At 35.8% G+C, this 22,971-nt stretch overlaps 1 protein-coding gene across 1 annotated transcript; it reads right to left on the bottom strand.

The window, feature by feature from the left end:
- Window positions 1–187: 187 nt before the first annotated feature.
- Window positions 188–21,647, bottom strand: LOC116350564 (dynein heavy chain 5, axonemal). Its single transcript, XM_031782378.1, has 51 exons — window positions 21,486–21,647; window positions 20,831–20,993; window positions 20,506–20,647; window positions 19,318–19,780; window positions 18,954–19,235; window positions 18,348–18,896; window positions 17,753–18,283; window positions 17,545–17,664; window positions 17,273–17,484; window positions 17,060–17,193; window positions 16,836–16,979; window positions 16,409–16,752; window positions 15,902–16,334; window positions 15,631–15,830; window positions 15,427–15,556; window positions 15,284–15,336; window positions 14,660–15,062; window positions 13,249–14,537; window positions 13,071–13,181; window positions 12,721–12,822; window positions 12,614–12,644; window positions 12,304–12,388; window positions 11,832–11,890; window positions 11,585–11,736; window positions 11,470–11,500; window positions 11,347–11,409; window positions 11,036–11,267; window positions 10,869–10,929; window positions 10,501–10,724; window positions 10,283–10,410; window positions 10,161–10,213; window positions 9,912–10,092; window positions 9,602–9,835; window positions 8,775–9,533; window positions 8,166–8,704; window positions 7,848–8,091; window positions 7,002–7,782; window positions 6,531–6,897; window positions 6,310–6,469; window positions 6,137–6,225; window positions 4,491–6,059; window positions 4,241–4,409; window positions 4,013–4,165; window positions 3,653–3,945; window positions 2,604–3,096; window positions 2,350–2,539; window positions 2,093–2,249; window positions 1,110–1,205; window positions 882–938; window positions 648–780; window positions 188–554 (listed from the first exon to the last, which is right to left on the bottom strand). The coding sequence occupies exons 1-51, from the start codon at window positions 21,645–21,647 to the stop codon at window positions 301–303; spliced, it is 14,004 nt and encodes a 4,667-aa protein (XP_031638238.1). The 3' UTR covers window positions 188–300.
- Window positions 21,648–22,971: the final 1,324 nt, after the last annotated feature.

Raw genomic sequence — 22,971 nt, 5'->3', positions numbered from 1 at the left:
GCTTAATGTTGAAACTAAACTTGTGCGCTTATTGCTTTTTTCCGTGCAGGAAAATTTCTTGATTTCCATTTACTTACGGCCATTTTCACAACATTAATTATAATAATCCAATTTCAAATGAACGGCAATGGAGTAAGAAAAACATATCAATTCTGTCGTGCTTGAGTTTCTATTCTAATAAGCGCGTGTTTTTATTTGAATTCAATCGGACATATTTTGTTCGTAAAATCAATATCTAATTATAGTGTTATTATAAATGCAAGAATTAATGATGAATAATTGTAATTTTCCATTCAGTGTTTATTTAATATCACATAACAGGGCCACTCCACGGAGTGTCCAATGTCTTGGATTAAAGTCCGTTTCAAAATCGATAGATCCCACATACTTTTGATCGGTTCGTTGAGGTTTTCGATATATCGGACATTCGTAGAGCCGGGGATCTTTTCCAGCTGTCGTATTTATCGCATAAATATAAATAACTGGCATTTGTTCATAGAGCACTTTTGGCCTTGATTCAATCAATTTGCCACTACGGCGATCCAGTGATGCACCTAAACGTAAATTTTAAACAAAGTTGACAGAAAATTTGCAAAAGAAAAGGGTGTAATAATTGCTTCAAAAACTTCTTTATTTCTTCAGCATACCTTCAAGAAATAGTCCGTGCACATAAACTCCTTCAGTTGGTGCTTCATTGATGTCTTCTTTATTGTGACGGGTTATTTGATTTTGTAAAACGACCGAGTCAAGGGCCCATCCTTTGTGTGCACGAGTCACCTCCTAAAAAAAAGCACGAATAAAACACAAAAGTGAAAGTGCGTACAAAAAGTTGATGAGAAAATATGATTTGCCGTTTTGAAATGTGCTACGTTTAATCTTACTTGTCGCATGGCCGTCAAAAAGCCTTGTGGATTGAAAAAACCCGTCATCCAAAATACCTTTAATTTGAATATGTTTTTGTTGTTAGATGCAAATATTTGGAAGAAAACAAATTATTCTCTAATGAATTTGATGCGATGTTGTCACGTGGCGCGACATAAATTTCCATCAAAACAAATAGCATCTAAAATATAAAATACAGTGAACCCGACAACCACTTACGGCCTTACCTTTGGTCGGTCTGTTAAAAACCATGTACGGAATTGTGCATTTCTCTCCAGCAACTCTGTATACCAAAAGCCAAGCGTTGTTGATTCCCACGAAATCTGCTCATGAAGGAAACAAAATTGAGAATGACAGCATAATTGACACATTCGAAATTGATTTTTCTTCGACACATTGGCGAATGAAGTGCCCTCATTCAATATTCCCTTATGAATAAAATACGCGTATATGTTTGTATAATCAAGATTAGTTTAATGGAAAGCATTTGAAAAGAAAGCTGTAGCAAAAGAAAATAATCCGATGCTTGTCCATGCATCGCACACACACTCGAATCCATTTCATTCTTAAGCGTATGGAGATTATCATATTGCTTTTTGGAGGTTAAACCAAACCTCAGTGTGTCTTAACCACGAAATATTTGTGTCCCATTTTTACAAGAACCAAAAGACGAATTTGTTATCTGCAGACAATCGAATGTTACATTTTTAAATCATAAAATCTCATCCAATTGGCATTCCAAATATTTTTGTCGTAGGCACAAAACGAAATTCCAAATATTTTTCTATCATTCAATGCTATCGGCATTGTACATATTTAGCATGTTAAGTGACAGGAAAAACAATGCAGACGTTATATATTGTTTTTGAGGTTGTCACGTAATCATCCATGATATGCTAATATCCTTTGAAGCTTCTATCTGTCTGTCACATAAATTCAATGAGTCATAGCCTTCAGCGAAATGTGTTTATAACGATGGTGTTATTTATATCGAATTAATGTCAATTTGATGCAAACACCAATAAAAGGGAAATTATTATTCAAATCATTTGACAGTCAGTCATGCAACCAAACATAACACAAACCCATTGATTTTCAAGCAGATGCGTCTTTGATATTCACAATTACATTGTTCAGACGAAACTTTATTCGTCTCGGGCAACGTGGTTAGTCGTTTTGCCAAAAGTATGTGCATACATGTTAAACTGACCTTCATCCATTTTTCCGGTATGCGAGCATCATACATGGCATCCAACGAAGCTCGTAGATTTGGACTCATAACAATCGTTCCATCGATAGCAAGTTTTAGATTGCACAAACTCTCATAAACTTCGCAAATAACTTTCTGCATTCGATCCAGCTCTTGTCTTCTCGTTTCAAAGAGGTTGATTGAATTTTCCGAAAGAATCATTTGAAGGAAACTGAATGAAATTTAGTTTGATAATGACGTAAATGTGATGCATATACCTGAAGAAAATGTTCATGGGTAAAAAGGCGCCCAAGCGTTGCAAAGCTTCACGAACTTCAAACGAAACATATTTTGGAGGTAGTTTGCGTAGCATATCATCCGCCAATTGATACACAATACTTTCACGGGTTTCACCACCACCGCCACCACCTTCCTTTGGTTGCACGTTCAAAATTGTATCGAGTATACCTTAAATTATTCGGACAAACTCACAATATTGCTAAAATATCCGAACAATTCACTTTTCACATACCTTTTGCTGTATTTATTTGATAAGAGATGTCGGCATTTGAATGCAAGCCAAACACTTCGGGAGTATCATTTGTTGGCAAACTATTTATATAGTCGGTGTACGTATGTAAATTCCTTGACATCGGCACTCGGTATCCTTTGTGAAATTCGAAATTTGGCGATAGCAATGTTTCATTGAACCAAACACTTGTAAATGTAACCAACAATCGTTTATCGAAGTCGTCGGTAACTCTTCCACCGTACATCACCTCGCCGAGCATATAGCATAAAGTTTGCCATGATACACCTTTCTTTGGATCGATTTCATCGAGATGATTTTGAATGAATTGCACACTGGCTGCGAAATCGGCTTGATTAAATTCATACGGAATATTCCAACCGAGCGGTCCAAACTTTCTTCGTTCCTGTACGATTGTGTGCAAAAATGCAATCGTATAGAGCAAAGCCGGCCATTGTGATGCGGTTGTATAGTCAAGAAAATCCTGTGAGAATGCCTATAGAAACGTATAAACATTTATTAAACAATATGGAAAGGAGACAATTGAATATGTACAACTCAAAATGTTGCGTTTCACAGCGGATCGAATTCAATTCAATTCGTTTTGTCTGAAAATTGTGCTCAAATAATGTTTATGTACTCAAGGTGAAAATAAGTTTCTGTTTTTCTTTATAAACTTTTATCCATCTTCCTGACAATTTTACCAATTGAGTAAAAAGAAAAGTGATTTCTCCTTTTTTTCATACAAAAAAGTAAAAAGTTGTAGAAAGACCGGTATTGACTTTTTCGATCGATTTAATAAAACAGCACGTAATTTGCATACATGATTCAATGCTAATATGACACGTTTCAGTTGACACGTTCGTCAATATGTAAACAGAAAGTCAAAAAAAAAATAACAAACTTTTCTCTCAACAAACATTTTAAATGTTTTCATGTCACATTCCATGGATTTTTCTCGTCGTGGTGAAAGCATTGTTTATTTCGTTTTTTTTTTTGTGCAAGGTAAAAGAAAATAACGGTTAATATGAAGTGAACTTTTGATTGTATACCTGATAACTTCTTTTCAAACTGGCTCGAATGCCTTGTGGTGGTTCATTAGTGAATTTGATTGCCATTTGCAGTAAACCGATTGGAAATTCTTCGTGCACTTCGGTTGTTACCCATAAACGGAATGTGTCGTCAATGTGCTCAGTTTCAACCAGAACATCAATAATTTCGGAACAGAATGGTAGCGATAAATGAACATTTTGGAGTAGCACCCATCCGCCACCAGCCATGCAATCGGTCATCATTCTACGGGCATGTAACTCTTGTCCTTGACCCATCGATACCATTTTAAGAGCTGTGCGAGCAAAATACAATCATTATTAGATCGAAAACATAGATTCAATGCAATCAAATATACTAACGGATATTTTTGTTTTTGGATAATGTTGCAATCTGAGAGGTTGGATCGGAACCGATTGATAAAATGCATACAAGCGGTGTTCTTGGCTCTGACTCTGACCAAGTGGCATCCAAGTCCAAAATTTGCATCTCACTATACTCAGGGCCGAGTGATTCTGTTTAAAAAAGAGAGTTTTTTTCATACTTTTACAAAGGTGGTTGTGAGTAAAACAAAAGATGGGGAGTCAAACCTTCGATATATTTCTTTGCTTGTGATATTGTTCGATCTGGGCTCCAACTACGAATGAGAAGCAACTTTCGAAAACCATCCAACGTGGAACTGTATGAGCAAGGAATTTCTTCGGCTTCTGGTTTTTCCGATTCGTACCATATTCTCCAATCTTTTTCATTGGTTTCGATCTGTTTGCGATGGAAAAAGATATCAATCGTATCGTATTCATCATTCACAAATGACATACATATAAAATCTTAACATATTACCTTTTTCAATAAATCGCTAAAAGTGTTAAGCTTGCTTATCTCAACCAGGTTCAACCAAGTAATATCCAATATCCATCTGAACGGTTTCGGTGTGACAGCATTCAAATCAAGCGATGCACCGCCTTTGACAAACGCCATAAATTCTTCGTGCGTTATAATTCCCTTATTGTAATCGATTTTTATAGCTAATAAAAGCGTGTACAATTGTTTATGTCTTTCGTATAAGCTGCGACTAGTAAACGCCCATATTTCGTACGTTAAATATTTCAAAATATTATTGATACGTTCTTCGGTGTTATTGCTTTTGATCGATTTTAGAATCGAATTATCGAAAATAACGAGAAATTGTTTGAGTGAATTTTGGTACATAACATTAACATTGCTCATTTCGACAATTAAAAAGTACAAAATTGAGCCACGTGTTGCTACTCCACGGAATTCTTCTCTTGCCACCGTAATTTTTCGCTCCGTTACTTCGGATATTTTCAACTTTTGATTGACTTCTTCGGCTGTTGTTTTTGTAACACCCAATACCTCAATCAATTCTTCGTCGTCAACAAGAGATCCTTCTGACGAACTTAATCTTGACAAAAGATTTGCTTCAAGCTCTTTCATGCTTCGCTGATTCTTCATTACACTTTCAAAAAGTTGCACTCGTTCGGCCTCCAAATCAGATTTCTCCATCAATATGACTCGGCCCAGTAATTGATCTTCTAACCCGCGCATTGTGACCGTAAAATCGATAATACTGGTTTTGGCGCTAATTTCTGGACTAAACGGTGGATTCGGCAATTTTGTAGTTATGTATAAGAAGAAACCAGGCATCACATCGCACTCTTTGTCACCAACTAACACCTTTTCGATACTACCCGATTTGATGAAATTCTTTTCCAAGACATTATCAATCACAGGATCGAGTTCAGTGCCCACGTCTTCGATTAGCAGTGGTCGACCCAACGACAGCGAATCTTCTAAATGTGTGCGGAAATATTTATGGTTAAGCGATGTGATTTGCAATTCATTTTGATCTTCTTTGCTTTTGATCCAGATCTTGCCTTGGATCTGAGGATCGATAAGCAACGGGTAGCTGCGTGATTTGGTGGCTATAAGTGCATTTTGTACGGAAAGTTCATCGTTTGGTAAACCTTGCAGCGTCCATTCGCTAACGGTGGCTGAATCGACCATCATTTGGGTGATATTCAAATTGGTTGTGAATGGAATATATTTCGATTTTAAAATTCCCATCCACGTCTTCAATAAGTTGGAACGAAATTCTTGATTGTATGGACCACCGTAAGAGAGAAACCCGGTGGCCAATAATACATCACCCACTAATTTGCCGAGCTGTATTTTAAATTCTTTGCTTTGTTGTGTCCATCGAAGTTTCTCGCCTTGTAAACCATTAATTAAAGCCGTTGCGGCTGTCATTTTTCGCAGACATACATTTGCAGCGTCCGTTAAACGTTGTTTTTCGCCAACGGCAGCATCGTATTGATTTTTCACTTCTTGCAAAGCATTTTCACGTTCTAGCAATTGATTTTCGGCGCCGGCCAAATCATCCATGGCAAGCTACATCATAAAGAGAAAATCGCATTGTCACATATTGATTTTGTTTTGGAGGAAAGATTAGAATCAGATTATAGTACCTTAAGACGGGCTTCCTGCAATGTTAAATTGGCTTTCAGTGGTAGCACTTCTTTATTGACGCCGTGAAAAAATGCCATTGCTTTTGTCCCTGTAACAATAAGAATCGCAAAATAAATCCATAACAATGGTAAGCATTGGTATATGTTGGCTGGAATTGAAATGTATTATTTACATGATAGCAAACCGGCAACATCTCCGCAAACACGTCGTGCCATATCCATATTGTAGTCTTCCATTGCAAAGTACGGTTGCAGAAAATCAATCATTTCATCATTTATTGAATCTTTTGGATAATTTTGTAGTTGAAGCAAGAAGGTTGTGCTTGCCATCATCTAAAATTGAGCGAAGCCATTAAATTATTTTCGATTAATTTTTTCGTTTCAAATCGTATACCTTGAGAGATTCTTGCCAGCTCGGCTTGGGACATGGAGCAGCTGTGTCCGGAATGCAAGGATGTATTTTACGTTGGAATAATATTAATACACAGTCCATGATCCGCATAATTAAATGTGGTGGTCGTCCAAGTTTACGCACTGTAGCAATATGTGCGGGTTTTATTGTATTCAAAGCAGATTCTGCTTCTTCCAGTGCTGGTTTGGCTGCTTCTAACTTTTCTTCAGCGAATGCTTTTTCTTCGGCTATTTTGGCTACAAGAGCCTCTGCTTTTTCTTTTACGATTTGCACTTGATTTTTTACGACTTCAGCTTGACTGGCTTTCTCGGTTACTTCAGTTAAGACACTTTCGGCTTTTTGCGAAGCACTAAAGTAAAAACATAAAAAATACATTTTTTAATTAAGATTTGGAATGTAAACATTTATTTTTTTATGTTTTCTCTATCCCAAACAATGCCAATGAGTACTTACATAGCCAAATCTTGTTCCATCACCGCCAAATCCATTTTTAGTATTTCAACTGAAGCTGATGCCTCTGCCAGTTTTTCCAGACCGGTTTCCATTTTTTCAACACCGTCTCTGAGTTCGGATTGTTTCATTTGGTAAATGCTTTTATAGCCAGCAATAAAATTCAAGTATGATTTTGGTGTCACGTGTGTTGCTCGTCGAAAACGTTGGAAATATTCAACCGAAATCTCACTCACGATGCTTTGAATCGTGCCCAATGCTCGAATCAATTCAGTTTTCACCTCGTCCACACATTCAATTTGGAAATCGGATAAGAAGTGGTGAGCAACTGAGACAAGGGCATCTTTGGGCCATGGTTGAAACCAATCGATTGTGCATCCCGATACGAGCGCTGGAAATCGTTGTACACGATGTCGGAATGTTTCACCGACGGGCGAAAAGCAAAATGCAACATGTAAATTGTGAGCTGCTCTTTGGAGAAAGTACTCCATCACCGTTTCCGCATTAATAGTTCGTTTTGGATTTTCTCGTTTCATTACAGGCGTTAATTCGGAGACAATTTCTTGTTGTTCGTCTCGCGTGAATAAATTTGAAATTACTCCAGAAGACAGAATGTTATTCAAATATTCAAGGAAACCTTCTTCTTTGATATCCAAATCTGAAAACAAAAATGTCGTCCCTTTTCCTTGAACTCCACAGCTTCTATAGAGTAATTTCAAATCTTCGAGGAAATTGCTGACATTGTACGATCGCGTTAAACTAATTTGGAAAACTTTATAACCGGCTAGAAGAAGAGAAATGAAAAAAATCAATATTTCGTAGCCTGACATGTGTTTGAAGTACACATACCAATGAAAGTTGCTAATTTGGTGAGAGATTGTTTTCCACTTCCACCTACGCCGACCAACATTACATTACCACGCGGATGACGAATTATACGGGAGATTTTGATTAAATGTAACATTGCATCGGGGAAGAAAACCAAATCCATGCCAAGTCCACGAACCATTTCGTTAAATTGAGACAGAAACATGTTCAAACGTTCGCGCAGTACGTCGTATGAATGAACTGGTTCATACACTTTTGGTAGTTCCTTAGTTTAAATAATTTTGAATAATATTAGTTTATTGTTTTCCATTTTTAATTCATTAACTTGAATATACATACCATGTCTGCGTCTTCACCCTCTTCACCAGTTGGTTCGGGAGCATCACGCATGAAATCAACAAACACCGGATTCGATTTCGCCATATCAACATAATCTTCGCCCAATTCAGTTAGAATTAAGGAAATCAATTCTGTACGGAACCATTCTTTGTCCGATTCAATAGTGAAACGATCAGAAAATACACGCATACATTCATGCTTCCATAATTCAATCATAATATTTTCACTTGTAATGACCGTAGACAATGTCGATATCATGCCCTGCCATATTCGAGATAAATCCCTTAAATTGAAAACATAATGGAATTTTGCCGGTGTCGGCAGCAATCGGTTTCTCGTGGATGTCCACAGTAATCGGGTCAACGGAATTAGTTTTTTGACAAGTGCCCGAACACCAGGAACAAAACCGCGTTTTACATTATAATGTCCTTCGCCCACTGTACGGAAAATCTTATCAATTGACTCGTTATCGGGAATGTTCACATTAAAGACACAAAATTGGCGCTTCAATCGTTGTGGAATATCATTGCGTCCACCACCTGCAGAAATTGACAATACATGCATATCAAATATTCAAAGAAATATACCATGAAGTCTGTGTGAATATACCTGGAATGCCCATTGCCCCAAAGTATTGCACATCAACGATGTTTGTGAATTCTCCTGGCTTTTCGAGACTGTAAAAACCACTCATGTCCATCGTTTGACGAACAATTTCATTTGTCACTTGGTCACCCCATACATTGATTTGGGGCAAATTAATGTCATCAATAAACACAATCATTTTTCGGCCATTTGACGGACCAAATGTATTTCCCAATCTCTTTTCCACATAATTTTCAATTGTTTTTTGGAATTGATATGGGCTAGTGGCCGATGAGAAGTTGAATGAACGACCAATATGTGTTTCCGGACTCATTTTCTTCATGTAATTTTTCATAATGACCGTTTTGCCAGTTCCTTGCTCACCAATCAATAAAACGGCTCGTTCTTGTTGTGCAATTGTTCCAATCAAATAATCAATACGTACATTATCCACAATTGGAATTAAAATGCCCGAAAAATCGGGTGTCGCATATTCGGGATAAACGTATGTGGTGACAAGTGTTTTCCAGTTTTTCCAATTGCCGGTTTTCGTAACAAAATAGTCGAATATCGATTGATCCATATCTGGATCGGATTCTTCTTTTGGAAAATCGAAATCCGAAAACTTTTCGTGTACGAAAACATCCAATTTTTTACGGTCTTCGGTATTTAAAAGGGCACCAAAGCTCCATGTCATTGCAAAAATATACAAACGATGTAAATGTTCCACAGAAAATAATTCCTCTTTTTCCTCTGAGACCGCCAGGTCCTCGGGAACCTCATCTGAATATTAAATGAATGAAAAAAATTCATCATTTTTAAGGAATTTGTATAAAAATTATTAATGCTACCTTCAACACTTTCATGAACCGAAGCGGCAACTTCTTGATCTTCGGCTTTAGGTTTCGGCACCAGACCTTCAAGGATAATAAGCATTTGTTGCACAATATTACACTGCAGAACGTCCATTTTCAATTGAAGATTTTGCGTTTCCCATGTGTACAAAGCTTGAAACGACTTTTCAAACATTTCCTGGAAAACAGACACTTCTCGCTGTGTTCTGGACTTCAACCATGCATTGAGAACTGTTTAAATGATTGAAAATGACAGTGAGGAAAATGTTTTAATGAATAAAATATTTTCATTTAAATTGATATTTACTTGGAACCCAATCGAGGCCACTGCTACTCATGTACACCATTCCATTACGTGACACCGTTGCTGGTGATGCATTGTCTATATTTTGTGGTTCAAAAATGATTTTGCAAGTGGGTGACATGCTCAAACGATCACCATTTGCCAGTGTTAGTGTTTTATTGTCATCTAAAACTGAATTTAAATTCTAAAATGTTCGAAATGAATGCCATTTATTATTCTTTTCTAGTATTTATTTTTAACTTTGAAAATTACCTCAATCCAGATACTATCAACTGGGCCATCGAGCACCAGCCAAACATATTCATCTATTGGGATAGGTATTAAATTAGAGAATTTCTATTGTAATACGCGCAGAACGTAAACAATCAACATACTTTTCTTCATTTTTAATGTTTTGCGCCAAAGTGCACTGAAAATACCATCCGTCCAATCATTTGTGGCCACATCCAATTTGCCAAACATTTGAGACGCCGTTATTGCTTTTGGATTCATTCGCATTTCTCTGTGAAAATTATTCAAAGCTTAATTGAAAATTCTGCTCCGTTGAATTCAATTCAAAATCTCTTTTCATATATATGTATGTATTGCAAACCTATGATTGTCACCCATTTGTGTTAATGATTTCATGAGTATTTGAATGCATTGAGTTTTGCCAGCTCCGCTAGGACCCAAAGTCATTATACCATGACGTACCGTTTGTGTTTCATACAATTGAATTAATTTCAGAACCCATGGTGGATGATAGACTAAATTTGCCGCCTCTGTCTGTTCGGCAATAGCTGCTTCGAGTTCGGCATAAACAGTTTTTTCGATTGTCTAAATCCAAAACACAAGCAAACAGATATGAGAATAATTTTCATGTGCAAACCTATGTGTTGAACGGCCTATATTTTTGCCGATTCAGCAAGTTGATGTCAAGAATGTTGTTCATTAATTATTAGTTTACTATGACTTAATTACTTGATTGGGAAACAGATCCGCAACCAACGATATGAATAACGGTTCATCATCATCAATTAACCTGAAAGTTGTTTAAAAATGTATTTATTCACTTGCAATTCATAGCTGTTAGTCCCTACAAATAGTATTATAGGAACAAACAGATTTTCTTCAAATAAGACGGTTACTTGGATAGGTTCATGTCACGCAATACACGCATTACAATGGTTGATTCACTATCTTTTGAATTTTGCCGTTTGGCTGCTCCAAGCGAACGTAGAACAGAGAGAATATTTCGCAAACCGAAATCATAATGCACTTGTTTCGTTAACTGTTCTTCGCATAGTTTGTAAAGTGTGTAAAACTTTCTGGCTAAAGTAATGTTCTCGAGGAAACCACAAGAAGCGAGCTTAACACGAACTACAAATTAAATTATTCAAACAAAGTGATGTGATCGGGTAATATTAACAGGTTGAATATTTTAAAGAAAAATACACACTAATTATCTGACGGTCGGGAACCATCATTGCCACCGTTCGAAATTGGATTTTTAGATTTTCGGCTGAAATCAAATTTATTATCATATACAATTTATATTTACTTTATTCTTTATTCTACTTACGTAATTCTTTTCGACCGGCATAACCAGGATTCTAAATTTAAAAAAATTACAATAACACAACGAAAATCTTGCTTATACAGTTGAATGAGCTTATAACATCAAAAAAAACACTGACCATTGTTATGAAAATGCCAAATTCATTATTCAGCTCCATAGTGTCACCGTCGGTGAAAACAAATGTTTTTTTCTTTTCCTTTCGGGCAGTAAGCACGACGGCCACTTGTTGAGCGGCAACCGAAAGAACCGGCAATTCAATACGATTGAATTCTACATGAGACATGTAAAACAGGTAGAAAAAAAATGAATTCGTTTTTTGTGCATAAAAAGCCCAGCAAATCAGATAAGACAAGAATCTCACTTACCATCAAAGCAACCCCATGAACCGGACTGAGCCAATCCTTTGTAAATACGCCCCAATCCTCTGCAACATAAAAATAAGATGTTTGTTTGTTCGTAAATATAAAAACAAAATAAACCAGATTGGTAAATATGAGCAATGAAATGTTTATATTTATGTTAATAATGCAATTTGCTCATTTTGGCGATGTTTGTTTGCTCTAGAAATTGAATTATCAAAACAATCAAAAAATCTCTATTAATCAGAAATTAATCAAACATCAACAATGTCGAAAGGTGTGCGTCTTATCAACGTCCCGTTAATTTTATTTCGGGCGCCCAAAAACGGCTAAATTGAATAATAATAATAATAATTTACTGTTCTCTAGACATTTGATATTTAATCCAAAGGCTGTTCAAATTTCTATCAGCCAAACTTTGGTGCGTCAGTAAACAATTTATATTGTAAGACGAATTCAATCATAATAAATAAATTACCTGTAATCCATTTGATCGGAACAGTTGAAGACGACCACATATTTTGCAAGAGTTTTTCCCATGTCTTTCACTGTTTCGGTTTTACCTAATAACGAATGCAACGAAATAACAACCGCACGTTTTTCTTCAATCATTTTATGAGCTTTTTTACGCCTCTACAAATCACGTGTTAACACTTTACCAAGGTGTGTCTCTCATACACAATATTTCTTGGATTAAAAAAAATAATCATCTATGTCTAATACCTACTTTCAAAGATGCTAAAGAAAACTATAAATAGAAATAAATTCATTATTTAAATTTAAACAACCTGTGCCAGCAGGGCCACATGGACTTCCTCCCTATTTTTTTGGTAAAATATATTTAGAAATATTAGATCGAGTTATTACAATTTAACAAAAAAAGTCAATTAATTACCATGCTCATTGTCAATGCCTGCGCCAACGTAATATAACACCGATCGGTAAGTGGGGTAATAACTAACCTATCCGTGCAACCTAAATATTCGTTTTGGTAACACTGCAAAAATACAGTTTTTTTAAGTCAGAATATTCATTCATACAACGATTTGCAGTTGAGCCGAATAAATGTGTATGTATGGTCCGAATTCAGACAATTGCATGAAAAATAAGTTACGGTTATGTGGAAATGTATTACAATAAAATATGTAATTAGAAAAATGAATAAAGAGTTAGTAATTACCGAGAGTTTTAAACAAAGGTTTAAATAATAATATGTTTGTTATTTAAGATACAAAGAATACATACAAAAGTAACATCGGTGATTGAAACCCATGTTTTGTCGTGGTCTTCTTTGAAATAGAAGCGACATTGCTTCAACCATTCGAAATCGTTAGCCGAACGAACACCCATGCGACACTAAAAATGACATAAATTTTAATAAATGTGGATTCAAAACTTAAAAAACACAACAACAAAACAATACCAAAATATCGAAAATGTCCCGTTGATGCACATGAATAGTGATCAGTGTTTCGAATTTGATTCGTTCGATTTTGGTTAGGTCACGAGTAGTTTGGTCGATGAGTGTGTTCAGAATCTCGAGAAATTTGTTGTTTGTTTCGACCATGACTTTCTTTTCCATTCGTGCTTGAATCAATGCCAACTCTGCATCACGTGTCCATATCATTTGAATACCCAGCAAACCGATCTGAGCGGGCATTTTCTCTAAGAATGGCACCAAGTTGAAATTTGCATCGTTTATATTTGTGTATGCCAATCGAATGATTGAATGCAATGATTGTTGCGATGAGTGCAACAATGATGTTAACCATGTTTCTACAGAGCCTTCGGCTCGAATTGCACGATCGAGTTGAATTACTTCACCTTCAGACGATACAACGGCCAACATTTTGTTGTATTCAATGTCATGAAATTTAACCGAACGCGTATTATCAAATATCGAAAGTAAATGATTTTGAATTGTGTGAGAATCGGATGCTTGTCCCAAAATTTCCAACAAAGCCGGATCGGAGACAAAAAAGAAACGTGGAAACATTGTTCGTTTGCGCTCGAGATATCCGCTCAATGATTTTTGACACAGTTCCAATTGTTCTTGTAGATGTGGCAACAGTTGCTTGAGTAAGTCGTCGCCAACGCAACAGGCCACGACACCCGGCGTTTCATGTGCACGTTGCATTATTTTTTGCCATGATTTGTCGATTTTTGAGAAACGTTTCGCCTCCTTGGGCAATTGTTTTGCAATGTCGCCGCCCACGAATACTGCCTCTAGATATACCCACATATTCTGCACAAGCAACCATCGTTCGAGAATTTCATTCGAATTCGACAGGTCATAAACCCATTGCTGGATTTGTTTGCGAAAAGGTGCATTATAACGATTAGACATCAAACTTCCGAGGATCATAAGACTGTCCTCTAATTGTGTAATCGTCTCTGCCGTGGTGTCACCTCGAAGAAGCAGTTCACCACGGTTATTGAATGTCATGAACTGGAGTTCGTAAACAGACCACTCGTTTGTAACGACCTTCAATTTACTCTCAATGTCCTTCTCTTTTATGCTACTGATACAAATATCTTCGATATTCTCTTTGTACTGCCTAATTGGCGCCTCAAGAATATTTTTCAGTGAAAATCCAGCCGTATCGAATTCGAATGTAAATCGACACACCTCCATGATTCGTGCCCAATGACGGGGTTTCATAGCTTTGTTTGCCATTAATTCCAACAAAGGGCACATATCGTTGAAGTCGTCTGGTGATTGAGACAAAACAGTATTTAATCGATTTTTATGAGATTTTTTAAAATATAAAATAAGTAAGTTTTGTGCACTTTATTAGAATTATTTCACTGATTCCACAAGTGCAATGTCTTACCTATGGTTGCTTTGAGCGCGTGGAATGCCGGCCATTCTTTTAATGCTTTCGGTAGTTTGCGACAACGATTTTGGAACTCCATCAATTCGTTATTGATTTCCTCGATGTCAATTTCATTCCATGGTATGCTGTAGTAGCTGCTCACACGATCAATTACATCGTTATACAATTTATACAATTTCTGCAAGAGATTCAATTCTTTTCGTATCTGTCCCAATTCCGGATAATCCGTTTGAGGTAAACCGAATAGCTCTTCGCCACTTTGATACGTCTGTAATCGGCGCCATAGTCCCTCAAATCGATTTTGGAAGAGAATCAATTTGTCCGAAGCTTCACGTGGAGTAAGACCCGTCTGCATTGGACCGGTATTTCGATACTCGTTCACATAATCAATTTTATCGGCCTTGAATTTCAGATATGCCAAAACCGATATGTTAATACATTTTTATTATGATCTAGATTAGGATGCTATCAACTATTAAGACCAATATAAGTATTATGTATTCAGATTGATCATAATACTGAGTATTACAAATTATGATTGGTCTTAATGGTTAATAAAGCATTTTTCTGTAGTAAGTATTAAGATATATTAATACTCCTATATTAATGGGGCATCTATACCTTGAAAGTGTCCAGATTTTTAAATAGATCCGATTGGAACGCTGGTTGCATTTCTATTTATGGAAAATCCAAAAGAAAACGTTATCGTCGATAAATTATCGATTTTAATTTTAATAAAGTGATTAAAATAAATAAGATATCACCTAGTAGTTTGCATTGTGATTGAAGTGCTCTGGCAAGCAATTTATTAAATGTGTATCGTAAATTGTCGACTTGATCAAAGTGCTCACGATCAACGGCGACCTCATATCTTGTCAAAATATTAAATGCTTCCTGTGTATTAAAATCGAATGAGACAAAATGAAAGTATTGACCATAAAATCCAATTGCAACTATAGAATACTAGCCTCAATCGGTTCAATTTTCAATTCCATATCGACTTCTTGTTCACGTATTTTGGCCAGTGTGTCCATTATCATTCTCACATCATCCAAATCGCGAATATTTCGATCTAATTTCCTATCCATCTCATTGATTACCGCATAAACATAATCCATTTCTCGTTTGTATTTCTTTTTCATCGCTTGTCCAACTTTATGTGTGCATGCTGAAATTTATTTAAAAATTGATTTCTGAAATCTCGAATATTTCTCATTATATCATCATTTTTCTGCTTACATTTAATTTCAACAGCAAGACCGTATTTTAATTTTTCCGTGGAAACTGCAATGCAATTGCATAAATGAACGAAATCCGTTTCGATCAACAAATTGGCGTCCAATTGAGCCAAGCAACTCAACGTTGATTCGAAATCCAAAAGCCCCATTTCCATTAATTCACGAGTGCTTTTATCATTTTTCCACAGGAAATGGTATGGTTTCCAACGTTTGACAAATGTGTTCAATTCGGGTTTAACCGATTTTGTGCAATTGGCTAGTAAATTTTGTATTTTAACCACTTCTTTATTTTCCATGACGAAACTATAAAAGCTTTTCGTCATGTGTGGCATTTGAGGGCGTTCCTCGGATTGCAAATTATAAAGCTTACGTCGACGTGAACGTTTATCATCCTGTTCGGAACGTCGTGGCTGTCGAACGTGACTTTGAGAGGACTACAATCAAATGAAATGAAATTTTAAGATGATACACATTGGTTATTTGATAATTTTTCATAAATATTCGTCACCTCTTTTCCGGAACTCCATTGTGCAACGCCTTTTGAAACTCCCGTTATATTCTTTCCAGCCGTGATGAGTGCTTCTTGTAAATCATCAAGTGTTGGTCGAATTACAACGTTCGGTATCATTAGAATCGAATTTACTAAAAATATGGGTTTCAGTTTTTCCGACGAAGGTGGTTTTACTTTCGCAGTCGATGATTCGTTGATATCATTTTCAACCTCTTCGATAATAAATCGTTTTCGTAAGATATCCAACGACGATCGAGTGACTTTTATCAACACATCAATAACTTTCCGACTATAGTAACGGCGCATTTCAGATACTGCATTACTTACCATATCTTTCATACCTTTTGGTTTGGTGCCATTCAAGAATGAATTGCTATTATTTAATCATACTTCAAAAATTCTTGATTTCTTTTATTCAAATTACCTTTTGGCAAACTATTATTTGCAGACAATAAAGATACCGGATTATCGAAACATGACCAAAGGATACTCCAGTCCTGTGATTGGCCCGTGCCTCCTGATTCGTCGCCATTTTCCTTTGAACGTATTGTATTCATACGCGATTCCTCTGATTTGAGAAAAGCAATTTATGGTAAAGTGCATAATTTTATCATTAAGCAAATATACTGATAAAAGTAAAAATCCAACCTGGAGCAATGTCATCGCTTTCAGTGCTCATCATTGATTTAAACTTTTGGGTTGCATCTTGAACCAAATTTAACACCTCTTCAACAGCCTCTGAAACCATTTGACTTTTGCGGTTTAATTCAATCGCTGCCAATCTAGTTCAAAATGAAATTCGAATTTAATATTATATCGACAGTCGACACCTTGGTCGACACACTATTAAATTTAACGCACCGACAAGATTCTTCATTCTTTTCCAAGAATTCTTCAATCGTCCATAATTCGTCGCCGGACGGGAGAGTTTGCAATGAAATGTCATGCATTGATGTTAATACATTTAAAATGCGATTCGCATAAATATCATGAACGCGTACAACCAGCACATCGAACGTTTCAATGGCATTTTTACACTTTTCATAGAAATCCACCCATCGTGGATTGGTCCACTACAATAATGAAATCTTTGTCGTTTATTTTCTATTTTCGTTTCATTTCAAGCGATTTACCTTTATTCGAGTCAAGCCCGGCTTCAAAAGTGATGTCAATTGAACCAATTGTGGTAAGAAAAGCGGACGAACTTCAAGCTTTACTTGTTTTACTGTTTTTAAGAACAAGTTGATTAATTCCTAAGCAAAAGAAACAAAATAAGGTTTCAAAAAATGTTATTATTAAATACGTTTATCGAACAGCTGTTCACGTCGTGAATTGTCTTACATTTAGTGAATCTTGAATGGTGTAAAAGTGTTGTTGCTTTGCAAATAATGTTGCAGCAACGATGGGTAGTTCAATATTCATTTTCGCCAAGCATGTAGCCTCTCTTATCAATAACGGAATAGTTGGATGTAAATTAACATACAATCGTTCATGTTGAAGAGCCAATACCGGTTGAAGAAGTGCAACGTCGGCCACAGCCACATCTTGATCTAACCAAATGTTCACCATTTCTTGTTCGTATTCGGCGAGGATGTTTTTAACTGAACTGTACTTATTTTCGAGATCTTTGGTTGTCGGCAGTGTTTTTAATACAGCATGCGATGTTACACTTGAAACTAACTCCGTTAAATGACATTCCAGTGCGCGACACCATTTAATTCTACCTGAAATAGGCGCAAGGGTCCGTGGCAGCGGTGGATCGTCACGTTGTTTGCGAAATAATGTCAAAATTCGTTGAACTTCTTTTTCACTGTACTTCAGAATACGTGCGTATTTATCTTGCATCATTGTCAAGGGTATCTTTTCGCTAACCTATTTATGTAAAAGTCAACTGTTACTCGTAATCCACTTTTTTTTTTAAATCTAATGTGTTTACCTTTTCGAATCGAATTAAAAATCGCATACATTGCGGCGTTTCCCAAACAGAATCGAAATTCGACTCAATCACAGTGCCAATCGATGTTTTTAAAGCATCAGTTTTGGCTATAAATGCGTTGTAGTCGACATTAAACTCCGGATTGCGATGATCCAAGTAATCATAACGTTTTGAAACAACAAGCTTTTTGGCCTCATCAAATTGTGCCATTGCCTCTTCGAGTGCCTCGCCCAGCAATAGTCCTTCCAAGCGGCGAGCAAACAGATGATTATAGTCGTCGATTAAATTGAACATTGCAATTATCTTTGATAATCGGTCACAGAATGTATCAAATTTTCCGAAAACGAAATTTTCGGAAAAGCCAAATGGTGATCGGTTTGGCAAAAAAGGCTGTTCACGTACACCGTAATACGTTTCTCGATACATGTTATTCAATTTAATACAATTGCTCAATCGAGTTCGCACCAAACTTCGATCTTGAGACCAAATCGTCTCTTTTCCACGAAATGTTATATACGATTTACATGTTTCAATCATTTGATTGGTTATCTAAATAAAAGCATTGATTAATGTGCGCGGTAACAAAACAGCGAATACCATACTCACCTTGACCATTAAAGATGATGTGCGTTCAGAAGTATTGTAAAATTGTGAGACACTATAAATTAAGCGAACTGTTTGTAAAAGTCCCAAAATGGATTCTTTCATATTTACTGGGTCATCTAAATAGAGTGCATGACAACTACTTTCGATTGCTTGAATAAATTTCGAATTGTCGCGTGCTTCATTATAGCAAAATGTAATCTTTTTATCTGTTTCCTTCCATTCTTTCATCACCTTCGAATTGGCTAAATTCAAGCATTGTATGGTGCATTGAGTGTCTCTATCCTGTATCATACAAAAAAAAATGGAAAAAGACAAATCGTTCATAAATCGTTTATAATGACGTAAATATGGCTCGAAACGACACCTCTAAGTGTGATAAAAGCTGTGAAAATTGAGCTGCTCTTTTTTTCCAATACTCTAATTCATCCTGTGGCCCACTTGTGTCATTCTCTTTCCGTAATTGTTCACTTTCCATGAGTACTTTTGCAACATCTTTGATCCAATTTAAAACCCGTTCTTCGAGCTCACCGCAAAATTCCTTGTTCGTTGACATCTCTTGCACTTCGGTGTTGATGCCGGTTTTTGGAAACAATGTTTTACCATCGTCGAATACATTTTTGTTCTGGCACACCTGTTCACATACACGAAGTGCACTGCAAAATGACCGTAGGCTCGGCAATAATTGACTTTTAATTAGACTACAGCCCATGTCGTCATCATCAAGTTCAGTGTTTGGATATGCCAATGCTTGCATGAACACGAATTCAACAATTCGTTCAATTGACGTCACTAAACCAACTCGTTTTGCATCTATTAACCCGCAGTACCTTTGAAATAAACAAAAAACAAAAACAAATAAAAACGTATTGTCCGGAACTATTCGGTTATAAAAATAAAATTCGGTGCGAATAAATTTGTTGTCGGACACCTCATAACAAGTGTTATGATTTTTTCCCTAATTTTTAATCAATTGATGGCAGATAATATATTAATTTATTCATAGAAAATTGTCAAACATATATGATGACTATAGAGTCCAAGTGGAAATTGTGCGGAGGAGTTTAAAGTCTATGTATACGTACGAACTGACTATATTGACTTTTCAAGGTGATTCAAACCATATATGGCAAAGCAGAAAAAAAATCAAAATGATACGTTAAATGGTTACTACGGCGCCACGATGCTTTCAAATGTTAGATAGCAATTTTAATCATTTCACAAGCGTAACAGAGTGAAAATTCCATTGGTAATGGAATTTTATCCAATCACCGTATGGCTAACTTATTTGCATGAATTAATGAAAATCATTGAGTTGGCATCATCCGGAATGGGGTTGTCTGTTCATATACGTTTGCTGCTAAAAGCAAATCGAATTATGATTGGAAATTTACCACTAATATTGACCATTGAAAAAAAAAACACGAACGAATGGAGTTGACATTAACCCCAAAGTTTCCATTGAAATTGGACTACACATTACAGCTTATGCAAAATGTATCTCTACAACTTGATAAGATAATAAAATGCACATGAATTGGTGCCATTTACTTACAAATCCTTCTGAAAACCCTCTTCAGGCAAAGGTTTGGCCGTATTCAACCGAAAGATGTAAATACAAGTGCCGGTAAATGGACAGTTCCATCCGTCAGTTAAAAAAAGCTTATGTTTATAGACGGGCCCAGCGGGTGTTGTTCCTGTAACAAGCAGTGCATATTTGATTTATTAACGTGCAAAACGTAAACATACGGAAACAATATTGAAATCATTGACAGTCACAAGATTTTATGGATTTACAGTTTTTGTTTTTACAGTTTTGCTCACGTAACTTGATTTTTTTAAATAAAGATGATGACGTGGAAAGATTTAGGTTTGCTCACCTTGTGGCGTTTTCGATGTATTTGATGTTCCAGCCGCTCTTGATGGTCCCGCTTTTGGTTGTTGATCTTGCTGTGCTATCGAATCTGGTTCATCTGATTCTTGATAAAACCACATCAGTTTGTTCCGCATATTCGGCAAAAACAGCTGATTTATTTCATCCAACTGTCCATTTAAAATTAATCCACACAAAAGAACATTTGTGTAATTAATGCAAATTGATACACTAATCCATGTCATAGCCCATGACATTGAAATATAATCAAAACTTTATTGAATACGCATATTTAATGTAAACGAATGTGATTCAAAGGATTGGAAATAAGATTATCGTGACGGAAATGAACGAATCTAGAAATCATTGTCGCAATCGCCCAAAACGAAGAAGATTTACATTGAACATCAAATTAGATAATTGGTAATTGAAGCAGAGAAATTGTTTTTTCTGTACATTGGCAAATGGATTTGTACGTAAAGGTACCAAATAAGTCTGTTATTAAAGGGTGGGCGCGTAGTTTATCGTCATTTAATAGGCTCATAATTGAGTAATAACTGTTAGTTTGTATTTACGACCGCTAAAGTGCTTTTGTTTGTTTATTCATAGTGAAATTAGTTTGGTGACGAGAGAGTATCGTTGTTTTTGTTTGTTACACTCACCATATCACCTTCAAAAATGTGATCCATTATTTGATGTCGCGGTAATTGGGTGCCATCCATGAGGAGTTGAAATACGAACTCCAGCCGGGGGTCCATTTCCCCTCGCCGTGCTTTGCGTTCGCATTCTTCGCGTCGCCTCTGTGCTTCCGGATCGACGTCCATACCGAATTGGTTGAATTTTATTTTAAATTATGTCGATTGCAAAAATCAAAAATGTTGGACAAAATGGAACAAATTACAAAAGTCAAAAATACATTTTAAGCTGCTGCCCAGCAAAATTCAAAAAAATCTCCCGAATCTTATTTATTAAAATTCTTTTGGTTTCTTCAGCTTTCACACAGTGTATTTACAGGATATTGTAAGAATGTGCAAAAATGACGATAGAAACAATGTAACAAAGTGAATATATACGCAAAAAATGTCGTGTATGCAAAAGTCGGGAAAAGTTTCAGTTTAAATTGAATATGCAGTCAATATTCTTTTTTCGATGTTCTGCTGGAAAAGAATCGATCAAAATAGAAGCAAAGAGAATTCTCAATTGAGACTGTGTATTATACAACCTATTTTGTTTAGGCTATTATGATTTTTAGGATTTATTTTTATACATTTTATTAGAAAGAAATTGTAAGCAAACATAAAAGCGATAAGTGCAATTTAGAACAAATAAAGAAAATACAAATAACCACATTTATTAACAGTAATAAAGAAATTATGCAATATAGCATGCATTCTTTGGAGCGGCAGATAAATATATTGATTTATCAGTTCTTGATTTGCTTGATAAGTCAATTTTTGACTTATTTCACATAGCTCGTATCTTATTATGATTAGAAAACACGAAGATGGTGCATGATTTCACTTTCAATCCTCTCAAAAATCCAATGAGTAATATTTCATTTGATTATTCATCCGCATGTGATTCAAACACTTGGAATGTAGAGACTTCGTAGACTTTATGTCACATTTCATTATTACAATTTATATCAGTAAAAACACACCATTTCTATGAGCCATAAAATATGGAATGTATATTGAAGTATTGAAGTATCATAAATCCTCATAAATGTCCCCTAAAGAATGTTTGGTGAAAAAAATACATCGAACAATATTAAAATGTGGAAATTGAGAACCGTTTTAACTAAAAATCAAATGGGTTTCAATGTCACGGTTATCGAACTGCAACAATAACAACTATTCCAAACTACTCAAAAACGAAAAATGTTATAATAAGGCGCCCGTGTAGCAAATACAATTGTATAATGGTTATCGTATCGTGATTCGCATTTTGACTATCAAACCAATATCAGTAGACCAAGTTAGAAAAAAATTGTCATTGTCACAGTGATATTGTCTACAAAAAACTACAACTGTCGACGCACATTGTGAAAACTATAGCGAGATTAAAAATTGGAATGTTTCTAATCTCGTTTAAGCAATTTAGTTTCAGTCTTATGACCTAGATATTATTGGAGGAATATCACACTAT

The sequence above is a fragment of the Contarinia nasturtii genome, unplaced genomic scaffold (genome assembly GCF_009176525.2).
Source record: "Contarinia nasturtii isolate CC-2019 unplaced genomic scaffold, AAFC_CNas_1.1 Cnas_scaffold_4311, whole genome shotgun sequence".
NCBI lineage: Eukaryota > Metazoa > Arthropoda > Insecta > Diptera > Cecidomyiidae > Contarinia > Contarinia nasturtii.
The sequence above is the reverse complement of the archived record's forward strand: the minus strand, read 5'-3'. Positions and strand labels throughout refer to the sequence as shown.